This window comes from Moschus berezovskii, chromosome 17 (assembly GCF_049115385.1).
Source record: "Moschus berezovskii isolate FMDL1 chromosome 17, NW_MosBer_1.0, whole genome shotgun sequence".
NCBI classification, from domain to species: Eukaryota; Metazoa; Chordata; class Mammalia; order Artiodactyla; family Moschidae; genus Moschus; species Moschus berezovskii.
In genome coordinates, this window is record NC_142476.1 from 27,901,442 (window position 1) to 27,918,706 (window position 17,265).

General features: G+C 42.7%; 1 protein-coding gene across 3 annotated transcripts in view; it reads right to left on the reverse strand.

Moving 5' to 3' along the window:
• The window catches only part of LAMC2 (laminin subunit gamma 2), a 71,555-nt gene extending 62,461 nt beyond the window's left edge, over positions 1-9,094 (reverse strand). For 2 of the 3 annotated variants that reach the window (XM_088845278.1, XM_055419117.2), the window contains exon 1: positions 8,825-9,092. In XM_088845278.1, the coding sequence (XP_088701404.1) occupies positions 8,825-8,903 (79 nt within the window). In that variant the 5' untranslated portion in view covers positions 8,904-9,092. Of the gene's footprint in view, positions 1-8,824 lie in introns of all 3 variants that reach the window. The other variant, XM_055419118.2, reaches the window with a different exon arrangement.
• Positions 9,095-17,265: the final 8,171 nt, after the last annotated feature.

Here is a 17,265-nt window from a genome sequence, read left to right on the forward strand (position 1 = left end):
ACTCTAATTAGAAAACGTATTGTGACATACCTGAAGAAACTAAAACTAGAAGCAGCCACATATAAAACCGTAAAATTCAAGATCACTTTAAAGGACGAAATGGGGACTTCCTTGGTGGTCCAGAGGTTAAGACCTTCCTACAAGATCCAGTGGTCCACCTTCCCTGGAGATGGTCCTACAAGCTCTGGAGCCCTCATGCCACAACTAGAGAGAAGCCCTCACAATGCAACAAAAAGTTCCCACATGACACAGTAAGTTCCCATGTGCTGCGACTAAGACACAATGCAGCCGAATAAATACATAAAAATAAATAAACAAATAAATGATGTCACTTGCCATGCCTGGTTAGCTGTGGCCCAGCCTCTGTCCCCGAACATCTCAGCCTGTGAAGATCCCCTCCTACCATATCCCACGTACAACCCCTTGGAAGAAACAAGAGCCACTGCTTTGGGGTGCCAGTGGACCCACTGGGCTCATAAAGGAGACCAGCCTACTGAGATGAGAAATGATCTTTAAATATTAGAAATACCCTTTAACCAACAGCACAATAAGTAATGACTTGAAAGAACAATAAATATGTATAAAGCTTAGTGGTCAGTGTTCTAGCCGTGAAACTGACAGAATCCTGAAAAACTACAAAATGTATACCAATAATCTCCAGCAAGGAGAGAAAAATAACCTCTGGACACAACCATGCTTTAATAGATTCCAAACATCGAGAGGCAGGATTTCCCTGACAGTTTGGTGATTAAGATTCTTGAGCTACTTGGTCAATTACAAGCTATGTGATAAAATAAAAACAAATAGAAGAGGAAACTTGGTAATTTGAAATTTGCTCTCTTGTCAGTTCTCCTAGAAACTGGAGTTTGTGCTTGATTCACTGCCATTTTTAAAGGAAAGGCTACTGTATGGACCCACATACACAGAGCTCTAAAAAGCCAGGACACAGATGTCCCAGCTAGAAACATAAGGGATGTTGTTATCATAGATCAAGAGTCCATCAGGTCTGAAAATTGATTTAAAAGAAAATTCTTAAAAAGAATGAGAAATAAGCCACGGAGGTATCTTGTTAGAGAACATTAAACTAGCAACTGAAGTCCAGTCCTATTACTAACTGCCTGGCTCTGGTCAAGGCAATCACTGTTCTGTGCCTCAATTTTCCAATCTATAAATGAGGGTCACATGTCCTGGAGCCCAGCTCTGCTCTAGCCAGTGATGAGGATTTGGACAGTCACTTTGCCTCCCTGAGTGTCGTTTTCCTTAACTTTAAAGGAGAGGCTCTGGTAGAGAACCCTTAAGAGTCATTCTCATTTAGGCCCATGATGCTGTTAATGAAAGAAGAAAGTGGTGAAACATGCAAACCTTTTCCTAACAAAGGCCCAGTATAGGTACAGATGAAGATCTGATCATTTTTCCAATTTAAGTTAGTGTAGGAAATGATCTGGCTGCAATTTAATTTTTTCTAGGATTTGAAGATCCATATTCACACAATGAAAGAAAATAAAATCTGGAAAAGAAATAGGTTTCTGTAAAGAGGTCAACAAGACTGAAGAAGTCCAAGATACATATATGTTTGCCCAGTTGATCTCCACCTTCTTCTGAGAGAGAGGAAGTCCTCACATTGATCAGTGCTGGAAAAGAGCCATTCTTTTCTTCTTTTATGACATAAGGAAGCCCATGTTTGTTGAGGAGGCGTGTATACAGACGTACAGTCACCCACAGACACAGAAAAAGACAGCTTTTGGCTTTGGGTGTGACTCAAACATTACATCATATACCTGGGAATTATATTAGAACACAGCTCAGTATGATTCAGTAATCTATTTGGTCTAATTTGTGACTAGAGTATTCTAGAATCTATGTTGTTGTTTCTACACTGGTCTATAATAGATTGTTAAATCTTGTCCTGGCAAATTTCTCTAGGAGAAAAGAAAAGTCAAAATAGTTCAGCCACTAAGAACTTAAATGGGAAAAAATGTTCCCAGGATGGCCTCAACATCTTGATTTCATGCTCCTGACTTTCCCATAAACACTGATCACAAATCAACATTCTTCCTCAGCTTCTTGAGTCAGTGGAGCTAAACCAGTGGCTGCCCCAGTTCAGGACACTCAGAATTTAAACCTACATGGGAATTTTCAGCTTACACTCCAACGCATTTCTATACTCCCATTTATTACACATACTTAAATATGACTATAAGGTCACATTTAAGTCTTTTCAAAATCTCTGTTACACAACACTTTCTCAATTACTTTATTTTTAAAATAAAGTATTATTTGGGGAAGACATGTTAACCTGAAATGACCTCAACCAATATTTCAGACATTTATTAAGAAAGAGGCCAAGCTATTAAACACAATTCTCCTAATAGTTCATTATCCCACAACTGTGAGCGCTTGAAAGTTATCCTAAGCAAGCCTTTTGAGATAATTATGCTATGATGATCACAATGAGTGCTTCGAGATAGTTTTTAAATCTTTTTAATGTTTTCTGTAAATGGCATACTTTTCAGTGACAGCAGCAAAAGATAAGACAAATAGAGCTATGTCTCAATCCACCTGATCCAAAATAGAGAAAAACTGCATTAAAGTGGCTTTAGGAATGTTAAAAATGGAATTTGAGAAGTGACAGATTATCTAATGTGGGGGTCATCTTATACACGGGCATGTTCCAGAAAGTAACAGATGCTGAACCTGTATACGATGAAGTATGATGGTTGACAAAAGGGAAGAAGAAATGATATGAAACTGAATCCTGAAATTCCAATCTGCTTTGGGTTCCTTGTGAGGAATTCTGTTTGTTTCACTGGGTAAAATTTAGAGTTCATTTCAGCCTGAGCCAGAGGACTCCTCATCACCTTTCCTGGACTAATGAAAGGAGCCTGTTCCAAAACGTTACCACTTAAAACTCACAAGGCTTTATACTGACATTTAGTACTGGCAGAGCAATTAGTTATGAACACTGTGAGTGTTTACTAGGCATTGTGCAAAATGCTGTACATGCAATAATCACAGCAATTCATTATCTTCACCTTAGAGAGAAGGAAACCCAGTAACGGGGGTGCAGCTTGCATCACTCCCTTAAGAGGTAAAGGATGCAACTAGGGTTTGAACCTCACTCTGTGAGGCTTCCCAGGTGATGCAGTGGTAAAGAATCCGCCTGCCAAGGCAGAATACTCAAGAGATACGGGTTTGACCCTTGGGTCGGAAAGATCCCCTGGAGGAGGAAATGGCAACCCACTCCAGTATTCTTGCCTGAAAAATTCTGTGGACAGAGGAAGATGGTGGGCTATAGTTCAAGGTGTCACAAAGAATTGGACATGACTGCGCAAACACACACACACAAACACAGTCTTACTACAGAGCCTGTACCTCTATGCAGAACGCTATACCATTGCAACAAGTTGTGTGTATACTCAGTCCCTCAGTTGTGTCCAGCTCTTTGCAACCCGATGGACTATAGCCTGCCAGGCTCCTCTGTCCAGAGGATTTTCCAAGCAAGAATGCAGGAGTGGGTTACCATTTCCTTCTCCAGGGGATCTTTCCAACCCAGGGATCAAACCCATGTTTTCTGCATTGCCTGCATAGGCAGGTGGAATCTTTACCACTGAGCCACCTGGGAAGCCCACCACTCCACAAGTTAAATAACAGAATCTACGAAAGTATAAATCTTTCCAGGGGCCCTTTCCACCAATCACAATACAATTCTAAGTACCTCTTTTACAGCATCAGGTTATGGAAGAAAGTAAATTAGTGATCTAAATAATCTTGGACTCTGAGTTCACCATTCTAGAACAAGTGGTTCAAAACTGACCTGGTAACTGGAATCCTATAGTGTCATCTTAGCCTTCATCCTTTGTGTATTCATATTTCTACCTCTGAGTAGAAATTATGACTCCTAAAATAGAAATTTATGACACTTATATTTTTAAATTGAAGTATAGTTGAATTACAATGTTGTGTTAATTACTGCTGTACAGCAAAGTGACTCTGTTAAACATATATATGTATATACTTTTTTATATTCTTTTCCATTATGGTTTATCACAGGATATTGAATGTAGTTCCTTATACTATACAGTAGGACCTTGTTGTTTATCCATTCTATATAATAGTTTGCATCTGTTAACCCCAAACTCCCAATCCAACCCTCTCCCACTACCTTCCCGCTTGGCAATCATCAGTCTATTCTCTATGTCCCTGATTCTGTTTCTGTTTCATTGATAGCTTCATCTGTGTGTGACTCCGATATTGTTGAAACTCTTCCTTGCTCTAACAAAACTCTCCTCTTTCTTGATTCTCCCCTAGCCTTGATGCCCCTTCCTCGTGTTCCTTCACTATTCTTCCATCTCCTTGTTAAGTATTGAGGTTTCTTTTACCTCTTTCTCCAAGGTAGTCTTTTTCCAGTGGTCATGTATGGATGTGAGAGTTGGACTATAAAGAAAGCTGAGTGCCAAAGAATTGATGCTTTTGAACTGTGGTGTTGGAGAAGACTCTTGAGAGTCCTTTGGACTGCAAGGAGATCCAACCAGTCCATCCTAAAGGAGATCAGTCCTGAGTGTTCATTGGAAGGACTGATGCTGAAGCTGAAACTCCAATACTTTGGCCACCACATGCGAAGAGTTGACTCATTTGAAAAGACCCTGATGTGGGAAAGATTGAGGGCAGGAGGAAAAGGAGATGACAGAGGATGAGATGGTTGGATGGCATCACCGACTCCATGGACATGAGTTTGGGTAAACTCTGGGAGTTGGTGATGGACAGGGAGGCCTGGCGTGCTGCAGTTCATGGGGTAGCAAAGAGTCAGATACAGTTGAGCGACTGAACTGAACCCAGATAGTCTCATCTATTTTCAAGGCTTTGTTGGACTCCCAACTTTATATTGTTTTAATTTCTTCTAAATTTCAAAATTATAGTTCCAGCTGTTCACTGGACATGTCCACTTGCTACTCAGACTCAACATATCCCCATAGAAGCTCGCCTCCTTCTCTTCAACTACTGCCGACCTTGCTCTCAAATCTGACCCTGTTGTTAAAGTCCCTTTAATGGCATCACTGCCTAACCAATTACATGAAGTTGAAGCCTTGGACCCATCTTGGACTCTTTCTTATTTCTCACAGTTTCCCCTTAATATTATCCCTAACACACATACTTATTGGATCACCAAGTGCTTCCAATTTCACCTTCTAAATGTCTCTGTGATCGGTTTCCTCTTTGCTGTTCCATGAACATGACGAAAACCCTCATCAAGTCTCATTTGGATTATTTCAATGGCCATTTGTTTGCCTCTCCTAGCTCAATTTCATCCTTTAATCCCTTAAATGAGTGACCTTTCCCACGTCCACTCTTCTTAGAAACCACCTGCAACCTGGAGACAGTGTTTTGGAAAATCAAGTGTTCTTTACTTGCTGCAAATTATAAATCCTTCCTTCTCTGGGAAAAAAAATCTTCTGCAACCCTTTTTTGCCACAGGGCACTAACCTAACTGCATATCCTGATCCTGGCACATTAAGGCTCTTCACCACCAGATTCTTGGCTACATTTCTAGTGGCATTCCAACCTCCCTTCTCCAGTCACACCTCCTCAAGGCAACTAAGATGCAGACCATTGGAGCTACAGCCACATTCACACCAACTGTGAGCTCCTGAGGGGGAATCTTTATATTTCCTAATGATCTCTATGCATCCAAGTTCACTACACTTGCACTGTTGGCATCAGACATCTTAAAGAAACGTAGTTCTAGGCATTTTAAGGTTCTTCACAATAACATCTCTTCAACAGCCCTGCAAGGTTACACAGCAATTGCCTCCGTTGATAGTATATTAAAAAGCAGAGACATTACTTTGCCAACAAAGGTCCATCTAGTCAAGGCTATGGTTTTTCCCATGGTCATGTATGGATGTGAGAGTTGGACTGTGAAGAAAGCTGATCACCGAAGAATTGATGCTTTTGAACTGTGGTGTTGGAGAAGACTCTTGAGAGTCCCTTGGACTGCAAGGAGATCCAACCAGTCCATTCTAAAGGAGATCAATCCTGGGTGTTCATTGGAAGGACTGATGCTAAAGCTGAAACTCCAATACTTTGGCCACCTCATGCGACGAGTTGACTCACTGGAAAAGACTTGGGGAAGGTTGGGGGCGGGAGGAGAAGGGGACGACTGAGAATTAGATGGCTGGATGGCATCACTGACTCTGTGGACATGAGTTTGAGTGAACTCCGGGAGTTGGTGATGGACAGGGAGGCCTGGCGTGCTGTGATTCATGGGGTCGCGGAGAGTCGGACACAACTGAGCGACTGAACTGAACTGAACCGAACTGAATAGGCAAAGAGCCGACTCTAGGCGACTGATGTGCCTAAATGGTTACTAATTAGAAACTAGTAAAAAAAAAAAAAGCAGTCAAAAATTTAAAGCCAGGTCAGGCTAACTCTAAAACATGTGCTTTAGCTGAGACCAACTCTGATTATATCTAACACTATAATTTCACCTGCAAGGTAGCACCCAAGAAGCAATGTCCTTGCTTTAGGCTCTCAGAGGCACACAGATGCAGGTCACTTTGGGAGATGGCAAGCACCATCCTTTCAGTCCAACTCCCACAAGATGCCAGCGTCCCATAAATGGAAAAGCATGTGCGCTCTAGCCCTACACAAACTTTTCACACTCTCGTTGAACCCCAAATGAAGCCCTTTGAGGAGGCAGCCTAATATTTTAAAATGGCCTATCTTTGAAAAAGGGGAAAGTCTGGAAATGAGCCTAAACACTGCTTCTGACTTAGCAATTCATTAAGTCCTTCTGACTTACTGGACGCTGAGCTTCTCCATCCTTGAGGAATTAGCCTAAACTCTGTCCTCTTGACTCTAATTTCATTAAACAACTGATGTTGCTGTTGGTTAGTCACTAAGTCGTGTCCAACTCTTTTCAAACCCCTAGCCCAGCAGGCTCCTCTGTCCATGGGATGTTCCAGGCAAGAATACTGGAGTGGGTTGCCATTTCCTTCTCCAGGTGATCTTCCCCGACCAGGGATAGCACTTATGGCTCCCGAATTGCATGTGGATTCTTTACCACTGAGCTACAGGAGGAGCACAAAACAATTGATATCTCTCTACATATTTGTTTCTTTTATCTAATGCTAACACACACACACATACACTCAACTATAGCCAAAAGGGAAACTGCGTCAACCATTACTCATTATGTAAAACACATGTACCTGTTCCCCTATTACTTTTATAATAAGGTCCCCAAAGCTCCAGTCTAAGAACCCCTGGATCAAGTTTCAGATGTGTCTCTGCCAGTAGCTGTTTCTGTAGCTTTGCACAAATCCATTTCCATATTTTCATGTATTAAGTCAAGGGATTCTAAGAGTCGATCTATAAGCAGTCTCTCTGAATTTTGATACTCAAAGACTATTCTTACTTTTAGGATATTTCTCACTCTCTCTCTGCTAAGTCACTTCAGTCGTGTCCGACTCTGTGTGACCCCATAGACAGCAGCCCACCAGACTCCCCCATCCCTGGGATTCTCCAGGCAAGAACACTGGAGTGGGTTGCCATTTCCTTCTCCAATGTGTGAAAGTGAAAAGTGAAAGTGAAGTAGCTCAGTCATGTCTGACTCGTAGCGACCCCATGGACTGCAGCCTACCAGGCTCCTCCGTCCATGGGATTTTCCAGGCAAGAGTACTGGAGTGGCTCACTAGGTGAAAGCTATTTATTCTACAGGAATCTAACCTACACGATCATTTTCATAAGTGATTTTTAAATGGTAGTCAAGGATGATGACCTGGAAGTTAATTTCAAGATTATCTTAGACAAAAAAGACTGAATCAAATGCATTCAAATACACGCTAAAACATTTGTGCCATTCAAATACAATTCAGGGCATCATGCAGACTGCAAAGTGATAAATGGAGTATCTAAGATAAATCCATGTACCCATGAACCTGGTCTCGTGTTCACACATGTTCACATATGTGAAAATGGATATTGGATGTATTGAAATAATTATTGAAGTGCCATCAGATACAAGAAGCAAAAATAAACCCAAAAATCTGAGATAATTAGGCACATATCATTGGTAAAATTCAGTGACTACTAAGTAAAACTTAAGAAAAACACCCGTTATGTGTTGTCATGGCTGATGCATGCATACAGTATACCGTTGCTAGGTGCCCAGGAAGTTTTGTTTATAGGAGTTGAACTTCTCACGACGTGACAGCCACTGGGTGCCCTAGATAAGATCAAATGGTCTATGACATAGGTGCCCAATAAATGCCTGTTGAATAAATATTATGTGAAAATACTATAAAAAGTAACACTATGCAAAAGGAAAAGCATTGTTAAGACTCTTAAGGCTCATTTTCCATCCCAAAGAAACGGGAATTCCAGAAGGATGATTAAAGAGGTGCCTTTTCAACCTTCATGGGGTTCAAGGTCACAGAAAACATTCCCACCAAAATTCCATCACTAAAAACATACTGTGGGAAAAGAATTTATATACCCACATGTTACTGATTAAACCATAGCCCCCTGATCAAAAAACAAAAAACACTCAAGAAGGCACATTTTTAAAGGGAAGAAAACCCTGGTTTGGCACAGTCCATGGGCTTCACATTTTAAAATCAGACAGCTTTACATAGTATTGGTAAATAGTATATAATACTATTGTGAACCACCCTCTGGAGGAGCCCCACAGGGCAGAGCAGGAGGGAGCTCTAAAGAGGTTCTTGCAAAGTAGGGCGCCTGGGAGGTGCGTGCAGCCATCACAGTCTGCAGGGCAAGGCCAGTTCCCGGCCCAGGGTTGCGCTGTTTCCTCCAGGAAGGGACTCACCTGGCGTCCTGGAGTTGGCCCTGGCTGCAGGCAGGAGGAGCGAGAGGCAGAGGCAGCCGCTGAGCCAGAGTGCAGGCATGGCCAGGTCAGGCCGCACCGTCCGCCGCTGCAGGGGAGCTGCCCAGCACCTCGCCGCTGGGAGCTTTTCACTCTGCGCTCCACTGTGCCTTCCTTTTCCTTGATCAGGTGGTTTTATCGACTCTTCTACCTGACTCAGTCCTGACAGGAAGAGAGCCTGCGTTTCAGGCTGTGACTCACCTGTGAGGCAGACAAACACACAGCACACACAGAGCTGGAAAAGCGCTCACCCCGGCTGCCCGGCTCCCCCCCTCGCCGCAAGGAGGGCGCACACCTGGCCTAGGCCGAGGGCGTGGTGCAGAGGCTGCGGCCCAGGGATCTTGCAGAAGGAATGTGCTAGGTCCCCCAGAGCCCTCCTTCTCTCCCAGGGTGGTCCAGGGCAGCATGGAGGTAGCTAGCAGCCCGCCCCTTCCTCCAACTGGGAGGCCCAGTCTCCTGTGCGGCAAACTCAAATAAGTCAGCAGCTCTGATCAGCTCTGGGCTGAAAATCAACAAGGAAAACAGGCCAGTCCAACAGTCACAACAGGGTCCCCTCCACCCTCTGGCCTAGCCTCAACCTCTCTCTGAAACACAGTAACCCTACCTCAGCCTACCCACTCTGCGGACACCTCATTCCTTCCCTCACCATCACCTGACTGGACCAGGGTTCCTCTCCTGGGTCCCCAGAACGTCCTGATCACTAAATCATCTGTTGCCTGGTGGGCCTCCCTTATGAAGGATAGCTACCATTCTGTATCCGTAACAACTGCTATAGTATCTAGCACATAGTTGGTGCTCAATAAATGCTCTGTTGGACTGAATAAGAGGATCCAGATTTCATATTCCTTTTACCTTATACAACATATTTCTCATGCCACTCTCTATATAGGCCCTTTAGAAAATGTTTGTTGAGTCCAACTTTGAGTATCACCCAAGTTCAATGTCCTAGGTGAGTGAGTGGTATCTAGAAACTGAAAGTGGTATATCTCACATTGTCACTTTCCCCAGGGAGGCTGAGGTCCATAATTCAAGGAGTTGGCTGTCAAGGAGAAGGTTTTGGTTCCTACTAGAGATTTTTAAATTGTCAGAGGTAGATAGATAGTTCCATAGATGATTAACAACATAGATAGATAGTTCCATAGATGATTAACAACATAAGGCAACTAATAATGCAAGATTATATCAAAGGGTGTAAGGATTTCAGTTTATGCAGGTAATCAAGACCAGAGTGGGCTGCCTGGACAGCTAGGGATGACTTTGTACAGACCATGGAGTATGAACCAGGTGTTCATGGATACCTGGGTTCTGATTACAACACCAGGGAACCATAGGAGTGAGGTAGATTACTGCACCTACTCTAAAATCCCCAGCAACAAAAAATGAGGACTAGAAATGAAGCTCCAGTTTTCTTATCCCAAGTTTGATTTTCTTTTACTCTGTCCAGGATTCAAAGAAATAACGTAAAGATTCTTCTCTCCCCAAACTCATTGTATCTGATCACTGTTAAAGTTTCAGGTCACAGAGATCAGGAATCTAGAATTTTCCCTTCTAGTATTTGGTACGTTGTAGCAGCTGAAACCATGTCCCCGAATCGTCTATTCCCTGTGCATCTATTCATCAGTGATAGGTACTGCTCTGCAGGAACAAGGAGCAGAGCCCTGCAAAATAAACTCTTGAAGGTAATTTCGTTTTAGTACAGATTACTATAGTTTATTATATCTCAGAAGTTCATAATATCTCAGGAGCAGATATTTCCACCTAACATAATTTTTAGATAGTAATAATAAAGCTAACAAAAATACAGTACCTGTTTGTCATCACTGTTGTAAATGCTTTATATATAACCCTTCAGTCTTCACAACAATGCTACAAAACAGATGTACTATTAATTTCCCAGTTCACAGATGAGAAAACAGAGGCATGGAAAGATCAAGTAACATGCCCTAATTCCCATTGCTCGCAAATGGCAAAACCAAGATTCAAAATCAGGCAATCTAGTTCCAAGTCCACAACCCTTTGTTAGATCAGATTAAAAAGCATCATAAAAAAAGACAAGTTCACAATATTGAATGAATTCAATGTGCAGGTCGTGGTGATTTATCAACGTCTCCATTATAAGCCAACCAGACTGTGGACTCTTGGCCCACATCAATAAAACCAAGTCACAATGAACTCTGAACAAATACTTCTGATTTTCCTAACATGTTCGCCCTGAAAGGATCCCCAGGGGTCACCTGGACCTGGGGTAGAAAATGGGGAGCAGGTTCCTGGGCACCAGGCCAATAGTACCCTCTTGGATGTGAACAGAATAGTGCAGTGTTTCTCGGTTCCTCCCTCTTCTCCTAGCCTTATTCTGGGTCTCTTCATACATCTAAACAACCAGTCTGCTCTGGCTTTATTTCATATCTTGCTCAGGGACCATACCAACTCCCTTTGCCAATTTGAATATTTCTGTAATACATTGCTGCAGTTCAGAGTGCTCTAGAGGTCAAAGGTCAAGGCTCTGGAGCCAGTAGATTCCCAGGGCCAAATCCTGGCTGCTTCATCTAGGCAGGTTACTTAGTTTTCTCTAAGTCTCCGTTTTTTCACTTTTGCAAAATGGCAATAATAATAGAATGCTGCTGCTGCTGCTAAGTCGCTTCAGTCGTGTCTGACTCTGTGAGACCCCAGAGATGGCAGCCCACTGGGCTCTCCCATCCCTGGGATTCTCCAGGCAAGAACACTGGAGTGGGGTTCCATTTCCTTCTCCAATAATAATAGAATACATACCTAGTAAGTTTGTTGGGAAAATTGAGTTAATCACCTATATGGGGTTCCCAGGTGACACTAGTGGTAAATAACCCACCTGCCAATGCAGGAGATATAATACAAGTGTGGGTTTGATCCTTGGTTGGGAAAGATCCCCTGGAGAAGGAAATGGCAACCCACTCCAAGATTCTTACCTGGAGAATCTCATGGACAGAGGAGCCTGGTGGGCTACAGTCCACAGGGTCTCAAAGAGTTGGACATGACTGAAGTGAGGGATCACAATCATCTATATAGTGCTTAGTGCAGCATCAGGCATATAATATGCACTTCACAAGTAAGCCATGATAATAATAATTGTTGTTGCTATTATTGTCACTAAGCACCATCAGTTTTTCCTTGTTATAATGAGGAGACAGCCCTGGTGGTCTAGGCTCCCCTGCTGGTTCAGACAGTAAAGAATCTGCCTGCAATGCAGGAGACCTGGGTTCGATCCCTAGGTCGGGAAGATCCCCTGGTGAAGGGAATGTCAACCCACTCCAGTATTCTTGCCTGGAGAATCCCATGGACAGAGGAGCCTGGTGGACTAAAGTCCATGGGGTCGCACAGAGTCAGACACGACTGAGCTACTAAGCACACACACCATGGCGGTCCAGTGCTTGACTTCTCCTTCTAGTGCAGCGGGTATGGGTTGGATCCTGGGTTAGGCAGCTAAGATCCCACATGACTTGAGGCCAATGAAACAAAACATAAAACAAAAGCAGTATTGTAACAAATTCAATAAAGACTTTAAAAATGGTCTACATAAAAAAAAAAAAATCTTAAAAAATGCGTGAGAAAGGTAGGAGGATTTCTTTTGTTTGTTTTTTGCTTTAATACTTCTACTAATTGATTATTCCATCATAATTTTAAACTTCTGTGAAATGCTTGGTCTAATCCAGGTTCATGGTCTGATTACACTTATTTGGAAGTTGTTAATTAATTTGTATTTTTGCTGCATCTCTGGAAATCTCCTTCATATTCAGATTCACCTGGCTAATGTTTCAAAAATTTTGCATTTGAATATATATCCTTATGATTAATTTCAATTAACCTGTGCTTTTAAAAAAAGTAACAAAAATCTATTTGCTTTTCCATGTGACCCAAATAAATATTTTTTCAACTTCAGACAATAATCAGAAAGGAAATTTTAGGTTGTGTATATTTTTACACAGAAAATATAAAAAAAAATCTTGATACTACTCAGCAATAAAAAGGAATAATCTACTGATACCTACAAACATGGATAAATTTCAAAGCATTGTTCTAAGTGAAAGAAGCCAGGCACAAAAGACCAGATTCTATATGATTCCATCTATATGAAATTCTAGAAAAAGTATAGCTACAATAAAAGAACACAGGTCAGTAGTTACCAGTAGGGGTAGGGAATTGACTGCAATGGTATATAAGGATAATTTGGGGGGCTGCTGCCTATGGTGTCGTACAGAGTCGGACACGACTGACGTGACTTAGCAGCAGCAGGACATATTCAGAAATATGACAGTGGTCAAAAGTAATCAAACACTTAAAACAGGTAAATTTGATCAAATGTAAATTATTCCTCAATAAAACTAGTACTAAAAAATAAGATAAAAATCTCAAAAAAAGCTATTCAATAAATAAAATGAGTGAGTGCATGCTAAGTCCGGAGAAGGCAATGGCAAGCCACTCCAGTACTCTTGCCTAGAAAATCCCATGGATGGAGGAGCCTGGTAGGCTGCAGTCCGTGGGGTCGCTAAGGGTCGGACACGACTGAGCGACTTCACTTTCACTTTTCACTTTCACACATTGGAGAAGGAAATGGCAACCCACTCCAGTGTTCTTGCCTGGAGAATCCCAGGGATGGGGGAGCCTGGTGGGCTTCCGTCTATGGGGTCACACAGAGTCGGACACGACTGAAGTGACTTAGCAGCAGCAGCAGCATGCTAAGTCACTTCATTCGTGTCCAACTAGTTGCAACCGTATGGACTGCCAGGCTCCTCTGTTCATGGGTTTCTCCAGGCAAGAATACTGGAGTGGGTTGCCGTGCCCTCCTCCAGGGGATCTTCCTGACCCAGGGACTGAACCCCTGTCTCACGTCTCCTGTATTGGCAGGTGGGTTCTTTACCACTAGCACCACCTGGGAAGCCCAATTAAAATACTTTAATTAAAATATGCAAACTCAAACCCAGAACTAGAAACACACCAGCATCTGCATAAATGGTGACAAAGCCAGAGCACAGAGTTCAGCCCTGACATTCTGCTGTTTCTGATACTCTCCAAGGAGCTTCAGGTGAAAGGCCATCTCAGGCCTTCAGACCCATGTACCACCCAAGAACTGCAGGGACACCCCTCTTCTGGTTGTTGTTGTTGTTGTTATTTTACTAAAATCTAGTTGATTTGGGGGTTTCTCTTCTGGAGATCTGTTTCAGCAGGTTTACAAAAGCTAAGAGATGCCTTTCTGAAATGTTTGCTTAGGACGGTGAATGTCAAACCCGTCTTGGACGTTTGTCCTAGGAAGTCAGCCCTCGGATTTTCCTCTTTTCAAGTTGTCGCATTCATCTAGAGTGGAACCCCCGTATCTGTGGGGATAAGGTTTTGTGCAGAAGTCCTCTGATCAGAGATGGAAAGGTACTGGAGCACTCCCACAGGGCGTGGCCAGGAAGGCTGAAGCCTTGGAAGTCCCCTTTGTCCATTGTTTCTTTTGCAGCTCTGTCACAGGCCAGGGGACATTTTTTTGTTTTTTTGCAACACTGTGTAAATCACTTTACAAAGCTGTCATCTCTCCACCCCAACCTCCCAAATAGAACTGCAAATGACATGTTGATTTTCTGCTTTGAGTTCCATTGGTTACCTTAGCTAACTTTCAGAAGGAATGTCTGGCATGTCACCCGATTTCAAACTCACTTATGATAAAAACTGAAGCACTGGCTGTTAACATGCCAGCAACAGACAGGCCTGCTGGGCTCAATTCTAAGCCTATAATCTCCTGCAGATAGTTCTAATTACGTCATCATTTGCATAAAAATTTTAAAGGCAAAATATTGCAATCAGGTGGAAAAAATCCCAACAACTCCCCTTTGTTCTTAATTGGTAAAGGAAAATGTCCATAAATGGAAATGGTTCGGTGTTTCCTGGATCAGCTGGGTAGATTCTCTGAGGTTGGCCTGACTCCAGGAGAACAATGTTCTCTGAAGCAAGCACCCAGGCTGAAGTGGCAAGCTTCTTCTATCTTACGCAGAAATGTGTATGGTGTTCCCACAGCTAGTTTTTAGGAAGCAGTAGAAGCCAGACCAGAGTTCAAGTAATACCTTTTACCTTTTTTAAATTGACGTATAGTTGATTTACAATGTTGTGTTATCTTTGGGTGTATAGCAAAGTGATTCAATTATACAAACATATATATTCTTTTTTAGATTCTTTTTCATTGTATGTTATTATATGATATTGAATACAGTCCTCTGTGCTATACAGGAGGTCCTTGTTGTTTATCTATTTTGCATAGTGGTGTGTGTCTGTTAATCCCAAACTCCTAATTTATCCCTCCCCTCCCCACCTTTAGCTGTTTAAAGAGAAGCTGGTAATGGTTTGGTCGCTAAGTCATGTCTGACTCTTGCAACCCCATGGACTGTAGCCTGCCAGGCTCCTCTGTCCGTGAGACTTGCCAGCAAGAATACTGGAGTGGGTTGCTATTTCCTTCTCCAGGGGATCTTTCTGACTCAGGGATTGAACTCGGGTCTCCTGCATTGCAGTTAGATTATTTACCAACTGAGCTACTAGGGAAGCCTTTTAAGGAGAGATGATCCTTTTTTCTGTGGTGATGCACCTGGGACTAGGGGAGTGATGGGAAATCAAGAGCTGATCCCAAAGAACAACTTCATTTGCATCTTCTGCGATGTAGTTATCACAGGCAGAAATATTCACGTCAATCTTTTGTTTAACCAATGCAAAAAGTGGAAAGGACTGAGGGGAAGGGCACATGCTCAAAAAAAGACAAAATAGAAAAAAAAAAAGCAAGGGTGAAAGATTCTGTGAGGGAACGCTAGTAGATTCAGAGGGTGGCGACAGCTCTTGTGCTGTGGATGAAATTTGGTCATCTGCTCAGGCGTGAAGTATCCATTAGTATTAACAGATTAAATGCCACCCTCGATTGCGCACTCATGCTTGTATGTGGACCAAAGATATTCAGAACACAGTGAGAGAGGAGGAGCCTGAAGTTCTCCCCTGGAATGCCTTGGTGGGGGTCAGGGCTGAAGGGATGGCAAGATAAACCCAAAGAGGCAGGTGGCCAGCCTTGGATCAGAGCTCCTCACTCTTGCCTACTTGTAGAAGCAGAAAGCAAGTTCGAGAAACAATGTTTCTAAATGTGCCTCTTAATTTCAATCTCTGCAACTTTAATAATTTAAATTGTGAAGTCTGAAAAACCCAATAGTTGAGAGTCTAATCCTCCGCCTCTAGTTAGGATATTCTGGATGTGTTTTAAACATTTAATAAGAGCTTTGACTACTACATTACTGATGGCAAAGCTGTACTAAATATTCTGCATGCATCCAGCCTGGTGCTGGGAGCATTGCAGGGGTTTTGGAACTCTTTCCTCACCACCGCCCTCTGAAGCAGGTGCTATTATTATCCTCAATTTGAGGTTACCCAGGCTCCCTTACAAATCCATGCCAGAACCTCACTCTGCAGTTATTATTCAACGACAGTATAAAAACAAATTAAGCCTCTCGCTTGGATAAACACATCCTTCTCCAGTATAAAAAAAAAAGACAAACGCTGAGTTGGAGCTTCAAATAAAAAATGAAATGTCTAATCTTTTTATTTATTTTCACTTCTGCTGAGGGAATGTCTTCCCAGTTTTACTGAGATAGAACTGACAGCACTGTATAAATTTGAGGGTACGGCATAATGTTTTAACTTACATACACCATTGAATTGACGACCACAAGTTTAGTGAACATCCATCACCATGTGCAGATGCAAAATTAAAGAAACAGAACAAATTTGTTTCTTCCTCGTGGTGAGCACTCTTAGGATTTATTCTCTTAACAGCTTTCATACATAACGCACAGCAGAGTTAATTACATTTATCGTGCTGTACCCTGTATCCCTAGTACCTGTCTGTCTCACCACTGGGAGTCTGTGCGTCTTCATTGCCTTCATCCGGTTCATCCCCCCCCCAACCTGTGCCTCTGGTAATCACAAATCTGATCTTTTTTGTGTGTGAGTTTGTTTATCTGTGTGTGCATACTCAGTCACTCAATTGTGTCCAACTCTTTGACCGCATGGACTGCAGCCTCCCAGCCTTTTCTGTCCATGGGATTTTTCCAGCAAGAATACAGGATTTTCCTGGCTAGAATTTGGGAGTGGGTTGCCATTTCCTCCTCCAGGGGGTCTTCCTGACCCAGGAATCGAACCCAAGTCTCTTTAGCTCCTGCATTGGCAGGCAGATTCTTTACCACTGAAACTCCATGAAAGCCCCATAATTGACCTGCTGCTGCTACTGCTGCTAAGTCACTTCAGTCATGTCTGACTCTGTGCGACCCCATAGACGGCAGCCGACCAGGCTCCGCTGTCCCTGGGATTCTCCAGGCAAGAACACTGGAGTGGGTTGCCATTTC